Raw genomic sequence first — 16,502 nt, 5'->3', positions numbered from 1 at the left:
CCCCACCATCAACATCCTGCCCCAGAGTATACGTTTGTAACAATCAGTGAACCTACTTTGACACATTACCACTCAAAGTCCGTAGTTTACATTAGGGTTTACTTTTGGTGTGGTAAATTCAATGGGTTTTGACAAATGTATAGTGGCCGTATCCACCATTATAGTATTATACAGAAATAGTTTCACCGCCCTAGAAATCCTCTGTGCTCTACCTATTCATCCCTTCTCCCTGCTCGAACCCTGATCTTTTTACTGTCTCCACAGTTTTGCCTTTTCTAGAACATCATATAGTTGAAATCATACAATATATAGCCTTTTCAGTTTGGCTTCTTTCACTTAGTAATATGCATTTAAGGTTCCTCTACATCTTTTCATGGCTTGGTCACTCATTTCTTTTTAGCACTGAATAATATTCTATTGTCTGGATATCCCAGTTTATCCATCCAACTACTAAAAGACACTCTGTTTCCAAGTTTTGGCAATTATGAATGAAACTGCTATAAACATCCAAATGCAGGTTTTCGTGTGGACATGTTTTCACCTCTTTTGGGTAAATAGAAAGAAGTGATTGCGGAATGGTATGGTAAAAGTATGTTTAGTTTTATAAGAAACTGCCACACTGTGTTCCAAAATGGCTGTACCATTGTGCATTCCTACCAGCAAGCAATGAGAGTTCCTATTGCTCCACATCCTCACTAGCATTTGGTATTATCAGTGTTTTGAATTTGAGCTGTTTTAATAGGTGTGTGGCGGTATCTCACTGTTTTAACTTGCATTTCCCTAATAACATATGCTGTGGAACATCTTTTCATACTCTCATTTGCCATCTTTATGTCTTCTTTTGTGAAGTATCTCTTTAGGTCTTTTGCCATTTTTAAAAATCAGGTTGCTCATTTTCTTCTTGTTGAGTTTAAGAGTTCTTTGTGTATTTTGCATAACAGTCCTATATCAGATATAGCTTTTGTAAATATTTTCTGTCTGTGGCTTATCATTCTCTTGATTCCAATCAATTTTTACAGGGAAGGTCCCAGAAATCACTTTTAATAAATTTGGATTTGTTTTCTGGGCTCTCTTGAAGCCTGTTGATTTAGTATGCATGCTAGGATCCCTTAAGTCTGACCCTGGATTCATCTATTCTGCTTTTAACATTGACAATTTAGCATTTGATATTCCTACCAACATGTGAATGAGTTGGCAGGGATCTCACAGGCCTAGATTATAGGCCCCTGGGAGATTCTGAATTCTTCAGTAAAGACGTTTTTGTCTTGTCAAAGTTTGGGGAAATTTTGGACAACGGCTCTTAGTTCTGCTGAGACCAGGGTTTAAACTCTGATAGAAGGCATGTGTGATTCTCAAATGAGATTTACCTTTAAAGGAAACTGATGTTTTTGAGTGTCGGGGGCTTGTTAAGAAAAGGCAAGAGATCCAGGTGAGGGGAAGAAAGAGGGAGAGGGATTGGGGTTGGATCTACCTAGGAGTGGAAAAGAGGGTATGGTGAAGAATCGGGGGCCTAGAGTGTGGGGGTTTAATGAGGGAGGCAGTTTTATCCCAGGTAGTTCCTACACTTTGTCATCAAGTGCCTTGTTCAGACTTGACAAAAAAAAATTCTTTAAACAACTGGAATTTTAGAATTGGAATTTTGTTTAGAAGCATCAGTGTACCAATCAAAAAATGCTGCTCGTCGGGCCTGAGGAATTTTATTCCATTTTGTTCTAAGGCACCATTCTAATGAACGGTTCTAATTAAGTGTTCCCCAAAGTGTCCCCTGAAGGCCCAAATCATTCTTGGCGAAGTCCTGTCATTTAAAAAAGTATAGGAATTATAGTGGTAATGGAGTCCCTGGAAGAGGCAGTTTTTCCCAGAAGGGTACTGAAATGATTCCTGGTTAAGGAGTTGAAAGTTACAGTCAAAGTTCCTCATACAACCTCTGTCTTGGGCCCCTGACCTGATGGTTAATGACCTCTGGGCACAGACTCAATAATCTGAGTCCCTGACAGGTGGAATATATCAGAGAGAGAATGCTCTCTCTGAATCAAAATCAAGTTCTCAGGGCAAATAGCCAGAATGGGAGGACAATATCATGTGGTTTTGCTGATGAACCACAGCAAAGTTTGTCCTCAGAGGATGCTGATCTGGAGAGAATAGCCAACTCTCCAGTCTCTGGGGCTGGCTCCAACAGCCAGCTTACAGGACCAGTGCCTGCGTTCCACTCTATGACCTTCCTCCTTGTGACAGAATAACACTTAAGAACAGGGGACAAAATGAAGGGAAAGGCAGAAGTAAATCACCAAGGACACAGCCCCAAAGGGGAACATTAACCAAATATCAATACCTAGGATTTGACAAGTGAATCAAACAGCCAAGGAACTCAATGCAAAGAGAGCAGAGTTGAGGTCTCGTGCAAACTTACTTGTCGATGTGAACGATGTTTCATGGGCAGTGAGGCTCAAGGGGTCCTGGTGGGCATCACACCTGGACAGGATCCAAGGTCTGCAGCGATAAGCAGGTCGGACTGAGTCACAGCACCAAGATTGCAGTAAAAAATCAAACAAAACCTGGGACAAAATTAGACAAGACTGTTTATTTATAAACGCAGCCACAAGGGCACCATCTGCAGTTGCTTTCATTTCAGCCGGGGTTCAGAGGTGTCTCAAAGGGGAGTAAGTTTTATACAAGCAAAAAGAAATACTGACAGTCTATGATTGGCAAGCATTCTATAGGGGGATTTTTAGAAACGAGGAGACTCGAATTGACCTTCAAGTACATTTGGCAATCATTGATTGGTTCAATATCTGTAACTTACAAGACTAGGAAACTTTCAGGTTTTCCTGGGGAGTTTTTTGTTTTTTGTTTTTGTTTTTGTTTTTTTTAGAAGACTATTTAAAGAGATTTCTTAACTCTAGAGACAGGAGTATAGGAAGATATCTGGGCCAGGCAGAGGCCAAGCAGGGCTCCCCTTCCTTTGTGCAACAATGTGTTGTTCTTGGTGCCAAGAGTACAATTCTTGGGACAGTTTCCCACTGTGTGCAAAGCCACTGTGTTAGGGACTGTGCACGCAGTTACACATATGATTAAAGCATGGGTCATACCCTTTACAGCAACGGAGACAGCTGCAGTTGAACAATTTTTTGATTCCTGACATAATGAAGTAAGTGATATGATGGAGCTGAAGAGAGGGCTGCAGGAGTAGTTAATGTGCTGTGAGAGAGGACTTAACTCTATTCACTGAGGGCCCTAGAGGAGTGGCTGGGGCGAGGCTGGGTATTTTTATCCATGCAGCAATCGGTAAGCATCTGCTGATGTCAGGTCCTCTACTAAGTGCTACGGACACAGCAGCAAATCATTTGGTCCTTGCCCTCCTGGAGTTCATGGTCAGACAGAATAGACTTTGAACAAACAGTTACAAGTGAGCTGAGTACTGGAGTAGAAGCACAGAAGCCCAAGGGAGCATGAGACAGGGCCTTACATTGACTGGGCTAGAAAAAGCATTTCATAATTATGGAATAGTTAAACTAAGCCCAGAGGGAGAGTTAGTGAGGCCAAGAGATAAGAAGGGGATTGGAGTGGCTTGGGAGTTCCAGGCAGCGGGAATAGCATGTGTTAAGGCTCTGAGGTAGCAAAAAGGATGACATGTTCAAGGAAGTGAAAGGAACCCAGTGAGCCTGGGCTCGGAGAAGAAGGGGAGAATGGAGCTTGAGACTGGAGAAGAAGAGGACATACAAAGCCTTATAAATCATACTAAGATGGTCAGACTTTGTCCACAGGCAAAGGGAAGCTGTCGAAGGGAAACTGTTGAAAGATTTTATACAAAGGTGCGACACTGGATTTGCACTTTGAAAGGCTCATTTAGGCTGCCACGTGAAAAAAAATATTGATTGGAAAAAGCAGGAGTAGACATGTGAGCCGCTATTGCCGCCATTCAGGGAAGGCAAGATGGCGGCCTGGGCCCAGGTAGGGGCGTTGACAATGAGGGATGATAAGTGGTTTCATGAGGTGGTTTAGCATATAGAATTTATGGGACTCAGAAATCGATGATCTATTGGGGCCGAGGGGACGGAGTTTTCAAGGATAATTCCTGGGTGGGTCTACAACCACTATCGCCATTTCCGGTAGGGGTACAAATAAGTGGGGGGAGATCCTACTTCTATTGCTTAACTCCTCAAGTGTGAGGTGCCTGTGAAACATCAAAGTGGAGAAGTTGAATCAATGAAAGAGTTTATGGGCTTTGAAGTTTAGAAGAGAGAAGTGGCTGGAAATTGAAATGTAGGAATCACTGCTACATCGATTTTAAATGAAGCCATGGGGGGTTGGAGGTGAGATCCCCTTGAGAGACAGACAGAGGAAGGTCCAGGCCAAAGTCCTGAGGCAGAGGGGAAGCTGGCAAAAGAGGCTGAGAAGGAACAGCCAGAGAAGAAACCAGGGAACTACAAGCATGGAGGCCAAGGACACAGGGCTCTGAGACTAGGAGTAGAGGTCAGCTGTCAAATGCTGCTGAGCTGCCAAGTAAGATGAGGTCTGAGGATCTCACTGTCCATTGGACTGAACAAACTGTTGACCTTAGAGCATGTCTGGTAGATTGGTAGGAGCAGAAACCACATCAAAGCGGGTAGAGACCAGCGAGTAGAAGGTATTTTAAAAGGTCGCCCTTGGGTGGGTGAGGATTTGAGCAGCCAGCCTGCAGGGATTGGTACAGAAATCCAGTAAGAGATGGTAAAACTCAGAAACTCAGAGCCTCACTCTTGTTAAGACATGGATCTCAACATCAACAGAGAGGAAAAGTTGGAAATTTGTCTCACAAGCAAAGAAGAAAGTGAATGGGAAAAAGAAGTCATGTGGGCTCCTGCAGAGACCACACCAAGATGTCGGCCACTCTCTGGACCGCCTGCAATTAAGGCTCACGTCTCTGCTGTTCCTGGTCCTATGTGCCTCTCGGAGGCCTTTGAGGTCAATTAAGGAACAAACTGAAACGAACAAAAGTTGCTGTGCCTTGTGTTAAGAGGACTGACCTTTGGAACAGAAAACCCAGTATTAAAAATTCGTGTTCACTACCTGCTCTCTGTGTGATCTGGGGCAAGTTTCTAAGCATTTCTGTGGATTGTAAGAGTCTGTTTTCAGAAATGTAGTAAGAGAAAATGTGCGTGGATTAGAATGGAGACAGTATAGAATTCAAAGATTCCTTTTCTCTTCTGGGTGCTAACCCTGCAGCTATGAACATGGCCCTTCCTGAACCCACAAGGTGAGAACATTCTGGAATGATAGGCTGACTCACCTCAGCCAGCAGTGTCCAGAGGCAGAGGCACACAGGCACTCCCTGGGAAACAGAACCTGAGGTGACAAAGCTCCTCAGCGCTGTGCCCGATCCAGCCTGGCTATCCTGATGGCCGGAGCTCAGATCAGATCTGCTCACTTGGTCCAGCAAGCCCATCTGCATCAGGGCCCCATAACAAAAGGCCAGCCCTCACCCTCTCCCTGCTCACTCTCACGGCCCCATCATGGGTGGTGCCGTCAAAGGTAAATAGTAGGCTTGCCCAGGGAGCTGGCAAAGCAAACGCATTTGTGCATCATCATCATTGCTAAAGCTAATATCACCACGTGCAGTGTGTGTGGGTGGAGAGGGGCTGACAGCCCAGCTGGTGAAGCCATGCCACAGCAATCCCCTGGCCCACAGCCAAAGGCCCAGGACCCCATCCTGGAGCAGCAATGTGGATGGAGGGATGGCCCCCTGCTGGTGGTAGAAGGCTTTCTTCCTTCCCTGAACCCCTAGTCCAGGAGAAGCCTCCTGGGCCACGTGGTCTGCTCTGAACACAGCACATGATGAATGGGGCTGTGGGAGCCAGGGCCCTTCCGGCACGGTCTGAAGCATGTGATATTCCCAGGAAAGACTGGGAGACTTTGATTATTCCCTTTGGATTTGAAGAACAGATCGCAGCTATCACAGACAGGATGCAAAAGGAATTGAGCAAGGGAAAGATTAGCCACATAGCAGAAGTTCCCTCTGGATCCCCCTGGTGGGCAGAATACTCTCACACCACTTCTGTCCCCAGAGCACCCCGTGGGCCCTGCCATGTGGGATCTCAGCTCTGGAAGATCCGGGGGAGAGCTGCTTCTGTATGCCAGTGCCTGCTGGTCACACTGGCTGGCTTGTCTCCATGGGACGTCCCTTTCCCGGAATGGAGAGCTGGCCCTGGGCTCTACGTTGGTGTCTGCTAAGGAGGGGTCTGTCCCTCAGTAGCAGAGATGGAGCTGCCTACATCCCTCAGTTTCAGGCACTGGACAGGCCTGGAGCAAGGACCCTCAGCCCTATCTGCACGTCAGAAGAAGCCAACAGTAAACTTTAAACAGGACCAATGTTCAAATCCCCGACCCTTGACCAATTAATTCAAAACGTCTGAGGGCGAAGCCCAGGCACAGGTATTTTCCTTCAAAGCTTCCCAGGCGATTCCCATATGCAGCCAGGACTGAGGACCACTGTGTGGACGGATAATGGTGGTGGTGGTCTTCCCTTCCAGGGGAAGAGCCGTGAACTGTGAGCTCCAGTGTTACTTTCCGACTGTGCTTCATGGTATTGTGGCGCCATGCCTCTCTCTTTTTCCTTAGTTTTGTATCCTAAAACATGATTCGTATTCCCTTTGTCTTTTCTGTTCTGTTTCGTTAAGCTGAACTTTTTATAGTGGTCTTGGTTTCTTTCCTTTTATTCTGCCTTTCATAGATTTATTGATTCGCCATCCAACGTTTAATGAATGCCCACTATGACAGGCGGTGTGCTAGCTGCTGGGGAGACAGCGCGGGCAAGAAGGCCAGGTCTCACGAATGCATGTTCTACGGCAATTTACGCTGTTCTTTTCTCTTCTTTTTTTCTGTGATATTTGAATTTTTTTTTTTTATAGACATACATCACTGGCCCCTTCATTTCGTCTTTTTTTCACTCCTTGAACTCCTCTTTAGTATACTGATATAAACAAAGCCTCTGCCCAAGGGAAACTAAATCAGCTCAGTTACTTTCATCGGACAATGTTTTATACGTGTGTGTGAACGTGCAGGTCTTGTGTTGTGTATGTATGGGAACTCTAGCATCAGAATAATGTCTGGGTTTGGAGATTCCTAATCCATGCCTCCTTTTACTTCTGTGGGAAGGATCTTAGAGAACACAGGCTTCGTTAAACCCATTGTCTCTGCCCCCAGAGAATACTCAGTAAATGAAGATTTATTGAGGGCTTTGTATGTGCAGGACACTGAGCTAGATGCTTTTGGGAGGGGAAGGGTTTTGGGGGCTGACAAGGTAAGCTCACTAGGAACATTGGGCTATGTTTCATGCAGAAGGAGTGAATGATACAGAGCCGTTATAGTGAGGGCCAGTAGGTACTTAGGAAACCCAAAGCTTGGGGCAGACAATCTCATGTCATTTCCAGCATCTGTGCACATTATTCTGAGGTGGACAGTACTGTGGTCCCACATTTCTGGTGTGGACCCTTCCTCTCTCAGCTCTGCATCTTCCATCAAATAGGCACCAATGGATACTAGTCCTAGGTGACAGGCTACTGGCACATACTTCCACCACATTGGCAGAGCTCACCCGGGAGCCAGGGACTAGGCTTTTCTTGTTGAAAGAAGAGAAACATTTCACTTACTCTCTGCTCACAACCATTATAAGTTTGATTTGTACTTTCTTCCCCAGGCCCACAGCCAACCACGGGCATTGTTTTTAGCTCCTAGTACAAGGGAATTTGTTGTTAGCTGCATCTTATAACCCGAGGGAAAAAACAAACCTGTTTTCTTTTTCTCAAAATCTAGGGATTTCTTTATAGATCTGGATCTACTCTCTGAGATAGTGGTTTTGAATTTTTTTTTTTTTTTTTTACTGTGATCCTTATTAAGAAATACATTTTACGTCACCCCATATAGCTGAAATGAAGTTTCCCAAAACATTACTTGCCCTTACCAATTGCAATGCCCTCAGATATTTTATATTCTATTTTATTTTTTAAAATGAGCGGATCATTCACCAAATTAAAATCATGGGATAAGAATGGGTTGTAAACCCCAGTTAAATACTCTTCTAAGGTCAGCTCTCCACATTCTTGGTCTAACACACCCTTGTGGATTCTTGGACAACAGCAAACTCTAAGCTTTTTCAGTCACCAAGGTGCCTTCTGAGCAAAGCACGGACTGCCATTCTTAAAAGATTTAAATTCATGGGCCTGCGCCTTTCTGCTGCTTGTGGCTAAAAACTGAAACGGAGAATCTTTTCTCCTCTAAGACATGTCCTCTTAGGATATTCTAGCAGCAAAAATCAGAGAACAAAAATTGGTAAACAAGTGATAGAACTTGTCTCTGGCTTTTGATGAGGTTTTCCCTATGTTTTTCACAGCTGCTAATAGATCACATAGATAATAGGTACCCGTTAAGCTAACACACGTAAAGAGCCCATCACCTGCCTGATCAGATGCCCAAGGAGTGTTATTCCCCCACTGCCTCAGTTGATGAGAATTCCTTGATGCTTTGACAGGACTCGAAGCTTTCTTATACCTAAGAGGTAATATATTCCCACACCAAAATGCCTCGCAAAGGTTAAACATGTTTTTAAGTCCTTTCTCAATTTTTCTAAATGTAAAAAGGGGTTAGGTTGGTATGTGTGCCAGCCCAGATGGGCTAGAGTGGTCACGCAGGGAAGCAGTAAGATATAGAAGCGAATGCATGGCTTGTAGAGCCAGACTATTTATGCCCATTTCCCATCATGCTTCCCACCCACCTCCCACTGGTCTAAGCATGAGTGGGGACCTATGAACACTCATTCAGTGCAAGTAGGTTTGGGGATCCTCCTCGAAGCTGCTGGTGGCATAGAGATGGGTGGACACCTGACATCCTTAGTGGCAGGACAGAAGCTTTGGGTCTCTTGTTGAGCTTGTGGGAAGTTGAATGAAGATACCAAGTGTCAGAGACTCAGGAGCATCCATGCTCAAATGGCAGACCTCGCCTGGGGGGTATTTTCTTCTTCCTTCTCTGTGCGTGCCATTCTTCAGCCTCTGGGACCAGCCGATGGCCTGCCGGGTTAGTTGTATCAGTACCCACACACTACCAGTGTGACCTGAGACCTCCATGCTGCCCTGAAGCCGAGCCTTTGTCATAGCTAAATCATTGGTCACCCACAAGCCAAATTTTTCTGAGCAGATAAGAAAGGAAGACAACATCCTGATACCAGGGACCAGGAAAAAAGGGCCACCCATGTTGTCATCACTTTACAGTCAAGATAACCAAGCTATAACTGTGATTTTAAACATATGAGAAACACGTCAGCAGATCAGGATCTGAGGTTGGGTCATAGAAGCCAGTTCCAGGCTTCTCACTGGATCTCAGAAGTCAGGCTCTCGGCCTCACTGCCATAAGGGTGGGCCAATGCAAGGATGATTTAAATATATTTGTTCATATTAACCGAAGGCAGTTGTTCCTGATATTTGTGGGAAAATTTTTAAATTTTGCCCTCAAAGGTATTTTGTCACCCAGGCTTTAAATGCCAGCTCTGCCTGCCCAGTTCAGACCCAGCCCAGCATTCCGTCTGAGTTTGCCCAAAGGAATCTGCTGATTCATGTCACATGAGTTGCATGGCTCACCCCTGGTTCGTATCTCTCAATTAAACATGCAGACAATAGGTGTGTGGTGTGCACTTTGGTCCAACACTTCCAGTCACCCGTGCTTTGGATGTGGGGTGGGGACATAAACATACCTCTGCATCACGGAGACCAGGGTTCCCGGTGGTGCTCCTGAGACACCTTGGGAACACATTTCATATTAAGAGACCTTGCGTTTGGCAGCGGCTCCATGGTTTAGTTGTTACAAAGTACTGTCACTCCTTTCATGGCTTTTATTTATGACCATGGCTTACAGCCAAGAAGCTGAAGCCACGATGAGGGACGTGCCCAAGTTCTCACAGCTTTGGCCGACCTGGGATTCCAGCCCCATGCCCCTCCCCAGCAGACCAGTCCCTGACACGGGCAATTTCTGGGCACCCACATTCCGGGGAGGCCATGTGAAGGGAGTTGAGTGGGCTTGGTCTTTTGATGCCTTCATCTAGAACATGCTACCCATCTTTGACCCATCTACCTCGAGACATCTGCCTTAATGTTAATATTTATTATTTACAGCCAGCCACTGCCCTCTTTCAAAGGTGAACACAGTAAAATTTATGACAGGCACATTATCAGACAATAAAGGAGCATAAAAGGAGGAAGAGTGACAACTGGTCCATTTGTGGAAACGGTTCATCTGAGGCCCGCGATACTTGGAGGATTCTGGCATGGGGCTGTGGACACACGTTTTCCTCCTGGGGCTGCTGCCACTTCTGGGGCAAGGTAAGTCTGCCCGAAGGGTCAGCCCTGCTGGTGTCCCATGTTGCTGAGGCACGGAGCTTGCGAGCGGAATGTGTACTCTTCACGAGCACAGAATGTACAGTTCAGACCCAAGCGGGCTGGAATGCTGAGGTTAAGTGCCCAAGGCCATGGGGTGAGAAGTCTTGGGATAAGTGAGAAGGACGAGCAGCAGCTCCATGGTGGGAGAAAAAGCCATGGGTGTAGGGAGTCACAAAGACCTGGATTCTGTTCTCTGTGCTGTGTGGAGCCTTAGGCAAGAGCTGCCTCCCTGGACCTTGATTTTTCTCATCCTTCACGTGGAAATATTACTAATAAGAAGCATATTTTGATTATTACTTTTTATGGGCTTGGTTTTGTTTTTGCTGAAAGAACAGAAGAAGACAGATTTCGGGATAATAAATTCTAAAAGATTGCTCACTTTCTTTAGTGCCATTCACCTTGATGGAAAAGAGTGGGCTGCCAGCCAGGGCTTTGGGTTTCTCCTGACAATAATAATTACAGTGAGCTTGTGCCTCTACAGTCATCCCTCTCTGCCCCCGTCCACCTGACCTATGGCTCTTCCCTCCTCCCTTTGTTAGAAAGACAGAATTCTTTACACTGGGAAGAATCTTAAAGATTTTTTTAGCTTCTCTCCCAAATGAAAGTCCTGGGCCCAGAGCGAGAAAGCATTTGCCCTGGAGCCCCTAGAGGGACAAAAGGAGATAGAGAACAGAGGCCTGGCTGCAGTCCAGGCACCAGTCCTGCTGGGTACCTTGGACAAGTCGGTTGCCCACTCTGAATCTAGGGGTGTGCGTGTCTAGATGGGAGGATTGGGGTGAGGGGATAATAATGCCTACTCTGCTTACTGCACCGAGTGATTGCATTTTCCTGATTGCTACTGAGGCTGAGGAGCTTTTATTTTAACGCTTGTTGACCGTTTGATTTCCTCTGTCGTGAAGTGCCTGTTCAAGTGTGTTTCCCATCATTCTATGGGTTTTTAGGAGGAGTTTTTCATACATGCTGTGCACTCGCTCTTTGTGGGTTATACGTAGGGCAGATACATCTACTCTGAAGTTTGTTTTTCCACTCTCTTTATGGAGACTTTAGATGAGCAAAATACTTAATTTCGGGGGGAAAAAAAAAAATGAAGACCACCCACATGAGAACAAATGGCGTCTATTCAGAGGTTGCTGTGGCAAGGGGGGTCAGCCAATATCACTTGTGTTGGGCAGAGACTCCAAGGCAGGCAGGGGAGTGAGAAAGCTTGAGAGTGAAAAGGGGAAGGCTTCAGGGGTCCTCTGGTTGGAGGCTGTTGCCATGGGGAAGCTGGAGGTTGCTAACTAGAAACGAAGTGATTCATTTGGGGAATGTATCCAGCTTTCGCCGGTTGATCCTGAGTGGAAACGAACAAAAGTAGAGAAGCTGCGATCATGGCCCAAGTTATACAGAAAGAAAATAGATTTTTGTATATTGATTTTGAACCCACTCCAACTCTTATAAACTTTAATGTTATCTGTATATTCTTTTGGATTTTCTATATACATAATCCTGCCAATAATGACAGTGTGGTTTCTTTTCAGTCTGTGTACCTTTTCTTGCTTTTGCCTTACTGGGCTGGCTGGTGTCTCCACGACAGTTTTTCACAGAGGTGATGGTCGGAGGTATTCTTATTTCCAAGTTAAAAAAAAATTTTTTTTAAATGTTTTGTCAGAAAGTATGGTGTTTGCTACCAGCTTTTCTGTAGATAACTCCTTATGAAACTAAGAAAGTTTCTCATTTGCTAAGCGGTTTTTCTTTTTTTTTTTTTAAATCATGAGCGGACATTAAATTTTATCTAATACTTTTTCTGCACTTATTAAGATGATTGTATGATTTACTCCTTTAATTTTCTAATGCGGTGAATTAATTTAGTTGTCTTCTTATTATTCTGTTTATATTTTCAGTCTTTGCCTAATAGATTTACCAAAGACCATATGTTGTATGTAATTGTCCTGCCTCTAAAAAAAACTCTTTTAATCTAGAACAATTCTTTAACCTTTTTTTTGTTGGTTTGTTCCTTTTTGTGTGTCATTAAAAAATTTAGACTGGCTTTTGACATGTGCACTCCAATTTGGATTTGTCTAAACTGTTTCTTTATTGCTAGAATCAGATTAAACTCTTTGGCCAGAAATGCAACATAATGTTACATCCAGGTGAGACACATTAGAGGATCCACCTGATGTTAAATACGCCAAGTAGTCATGTTAAATCTGATAATTTGGTGAAGGCGATGTCTGCCAGATTTCTCCCTTGTAAAGGCACCTTCCCCTATGTGATTTGTAAGTTGTAGGGAGATGCTGTGATACCATCTGACTGGTGATTCTTGTCTGAATCTATTATTACCATGATGAGCGTAAAATGGTGATTAAAAAATGCCTGTCATTCCTTCTAATATTAGTTGACATTCCTTCATAAAAAGAGAGTCTTTACTTTTTCTCACTCCTTTTATGTTTTATCTTTTAAACATAAAATGGACTTATTGATTCTTTGATTAATCAGTGTGTGATCAAGTTCAGTCATTACTTTTGGTGCTCGAGTCATTACATATTTGGCCAGCGAGAGCCCTTTCAAGCTGAGTCCTGTGTCCTCATCGATTTTTAAGCACTTTTTAACATTATGGAATAAGTTATTCAGGCTAATCTTATATTTTTCCTATCTTGGCCATGGAGTTTGGCCATTTCTTCATGGTTCCAACTGGTAGGGAATTTGATTTAGAAACAAAGATCTGGGTTTGAGGCATGTTCATTGCTGCTCCCTCTCAGTAGACAGAGCTAAGAAACAGTTTCCTTTTTTAAAACAATTACACAGCTACCTCTAATCTTAGTTAGAATTAGACTTTTATCTCCTTTTCCCATTTCAGATTTGTACTGTCCTCCCACCGTGCGAACCAGGGTTACAAAAGCATCAGTAATTGTATCCATTTGCTGAATCCCATGACGTACATACCATAATATTGGAGTTACTACAACAGTAACACCATCACCAACAAATGAAGTTCAGATTTCTTGGTCATTCTCTTGTCCTCAGAATATATCCCACACAGGGTGTATAACTGAAATTCTTTGTTCAAAATCACTTGGATTAGTTTTTTTTCTTTTGTTCTCTTTGTGTGGTTGTTTGTTTGACATATAGTTAAGTTTGTCTCCGTTTGGATTCGGTTATAGGGTTCTGCCATTCTTATTGATTTTTACTTTTTTTTTTTTTGAGTATATAAAACATTAACATGGTTCAAAAGTCAAAACTATGTGAAAAAATATACTCATGGTGTAAAGTTCTCTAGAACAGCCCAGCCCCATACTAAGCATGATACATATACAACAGCGTCCCTTTAAAGGGGGTGGACTATTATCCCCATTTTACAGGAGAGAAAACTGAGACTCAAATAACTAATCCAAGGTCATCTAGCTAATAAGTACATGAGCCAGAATTCAGTCCTGTGTCTGAGTCTAGAGCAAGGCCTTTTACCACCGCCATGCATTACTACTGAGCCCAAGAAAAGACAGATTCACAACTGGGCTTTTATATAAGCTTTAAAATGGCTCAACAACACATTTGAGAACAAATTCTTGCTCTGAAAGTTTGAGTTTATAAAACTAAAACATCATTATTTCAAAACTGTAATTGGCTAAAGCAAGTTGGCAAGAAATCACTGTATCTAGTAAAATACAACTTTCGCCTGATTTTTTTTTCTTCCCTAGAATGGGTCAAAGTTCTCCAAGGGAACATCATGCTTGTGAACGAAAATTTGTTGCCTTGGTAATATGCCTATGCAAAGCCAAAAGTGGGAACTGGGCAAAGTCATCGTGTGAGGAAAAGAATCTCTCTCGTTATTAGAACAAGTAAAACTAGTCAACATTCATTTTACAAGGATCCTTTCCTGCAGGTTGCCAGCCCAGCCTTCTAGAAATATCTTTTCAAATGAGAGTAGAAACCTTGGAGAACTTCTGGTGGCCCAAGTCCTTCCAGTTATTGATGAGAGAAGGGAGGGGACTTGCTCGAGTCATATATTTGATGGCATCCCCACCCCCACTGCAGTTCACACACTTGCCTCCAAATTCCTGCTCTGGGCAACAAGCACAGGTATGGGATTTTCTCTGCGGGCTCGGGAATCTTGCATTCCTGGAATGTCATCTGTACCTTGTAGATTTTTAGGGTTTTATTGTCAGTCATTATTTTCATCAAGTTGTGTTTTTGCTACTGTCAATTAACTGAGCATCCTTCTAAGAACTGGAGTTAGGCAGAACCTGGCTGGTAGATAATAAACCCAATGAAAAGAACCGTCTGGGGAGAGAGAACTGATTTGCATAAAATCACTGGAGAAGAATTAAGTACGAAAATAGATGTGAGTAGCTGTAATACAAGCAACAGGATTCAGAGAACTGAGTGATGAATGTGGGCTGGAGAAGTTTCATGTGAGAGGTAAAACTCGATGGAGCAGGATTAAGATAAACACAGGAACAAGGAGGACATGCAATTGCGGGGAGCAGCATAGCTAAAGACAAAGTGGGGGCTCAACGTGATGGGTATGAGGAGCAGGGAGCGGGCCTGTGCTGGAGTACAGGGTGGGTGTTGGGGCACGTGAAGCGTTAGATAAAGTAGAATTTTGAAATCCCAAGACAAAAAGAACAATAGAGATCATCATAGTGTCCATTTGGCTTAAAGAGACTTCTGAAACGATTTAATCCAAATCTTTTATTTTACATTTACAAAAACTGAACCCAAACGATTTAATCCAAATCTTTTATTTTACATTTACAAAAACTGAACCCAACAGAGGTTAAGCGACTGGTCCAAGGTCATGCAGCAAGCTGAGAATTTGAATTTGCTAGAGCGAGAAGTGGAGAGCTATTAAAGATTTCTTCAGCAGGGTAGTAGCCTAACACAAATGGTATTTTGGGCAAGATGAGTCCCCTACCTTTAGATACAAAAGGTCAAGAGTTGGAAGAGGCAACACACTGACCAGTTGTGTATGTGGCTCCGATATAGCGGCCCAATAGGGAGCTTGCTGGGCTGTGGGAAGGCCAGGTGCTTTTCTTCACCCTAGGCAAGCATTTCCTCTTGCATTCTTGCATCTCAGTGAGAAATAGTGGTCCTCAGGCAATGCTCCCTTCTTCAGTCCAGAAACTACCAGTTGTCTCTGGAAAGAGACCTTCCTGATGGGGGACACCATACGGCCCCTACACTGTTCCATGACATTCCCCTCCTGTTGGAGCTCAGTCATCATTGCTCCTACCCTCTCCAGCTTTGAGAGTCCCCTTTAAAGTTCTGGCCCGTGGTGGCCGAGGCAAAGCTGGAGCTGGAGTGACCGTGGGGGACATTAGTGTAGAAGGAGGCAGGGCTCCGGCCTGCCACCACCGAGGCGCTGCTTGTTCACTTTCACCACAGGACCCTCTTTGGGTTGTTCCTGACTCTGGCTCTGCCTCAATTCTCCCCATGAGGAAGTTGAGGACAAAAGCAATCTAAAGACAAAGCTTTCTTTGTCTGAGGTCATACGGTGAGTCATGGCAAAACCTCAGGTCGACTTCGAATGTGTTCTCTCCTGTTGAGACTGCTCCGTAGAGCCCCCTTCGCGCTCTAGGGGTACAGCATGTAGATGTGGGATATTGGGAGGGCATCAGGAGATGAAGACAGGAGGGAGCACTGGTCTCTACCTGGAGTGGAATCTGTAATGGGTGGTGGCGTCTCCCTGTGGCCGTCAGCACAGGACTCAGCACGGGACACGGAGTATTTAGAGAGTGGTGGTTTGGGACTTGCCACACCATCTCTAAAGTTTTTTGTAACCTTATCAGACTAGAGATAGTATCTACCCCAAGGCCAGGACAGTGTTAATCCTATGTCATTTTTGGCATCCTGACTATAAATCTGGATTGACTGATGGGTAAAGGCAACTGAAAATATTGGTCCGGTAGACATGGCAACAGAATAAATTTCCCTATGCTAGAAACTCGGGTTATAGAATGACACACCTAATAATAAGCTTTTTATAAACTTCTCTTAAAAAGACTTTGGTCTCAAGGAAAGCATACCGGAGTAAGTTAAGGAGAATCGAGCTACACACACGGCCCTTTTAGTAACTTGTGAGACGTCTTTGTCAAGTTTGCTACTCCCTGGTTCTTAGTT

General features: G+C 44.1%; 1 protein-coding gene across 2 annotated transcripts in view; it reads left to right on the top strand.

Moving 5' to 3' along the window:
- PLB1 (phospholipase B1) overlaps positions 1-16,502 on the top strand; it is a 147,814-nt gene that overhangs the window by 16,724 nt on the left and 114,588 nt on the right. Inside the window, exons 1-2 of one of the 2 annotated variants that reach the window (XM_039887495.1) lie at positions 9,646-9,835; positions 10,140-10,346. In XM_039887495.1, the coding sequence (XP_039743429.1) occupies positions 10,292-10,346 (55 nt within the window). In that variant the 5' untranslated portion in view covers positions 9,646-9,835; positions 10,140-10,291. Of the gene's footprint in view, positions 1-9,645; positions 9,836-10,139; positions 10,347-16,502 lie in introns of those variants that run through there. The other variant, XM_039887494.1, reaches the window with a different exon arrangement.

The sequence above is a fragment of the Pteropus medius genome, unplaced genomic scaffold (assembly GCF_902729225.1).
Source record: "Pteropus medius unplaced genomic scaffold, Ma_sr-lr_union100, whole genome shotgun sequence".
In the NCBI taxonomy this organism is placed as follows: domain Eukaryota; kingdom Metazoa; phylum Chordata; class Mammalia; order Chiroptera; family Pteropodidae; genus Pteropus; species Pteropus medius.
Note: the sequence above shows the minus strand (reverse complement) of the source record. Positions and strands in the feature narration are given on the sequence as shown.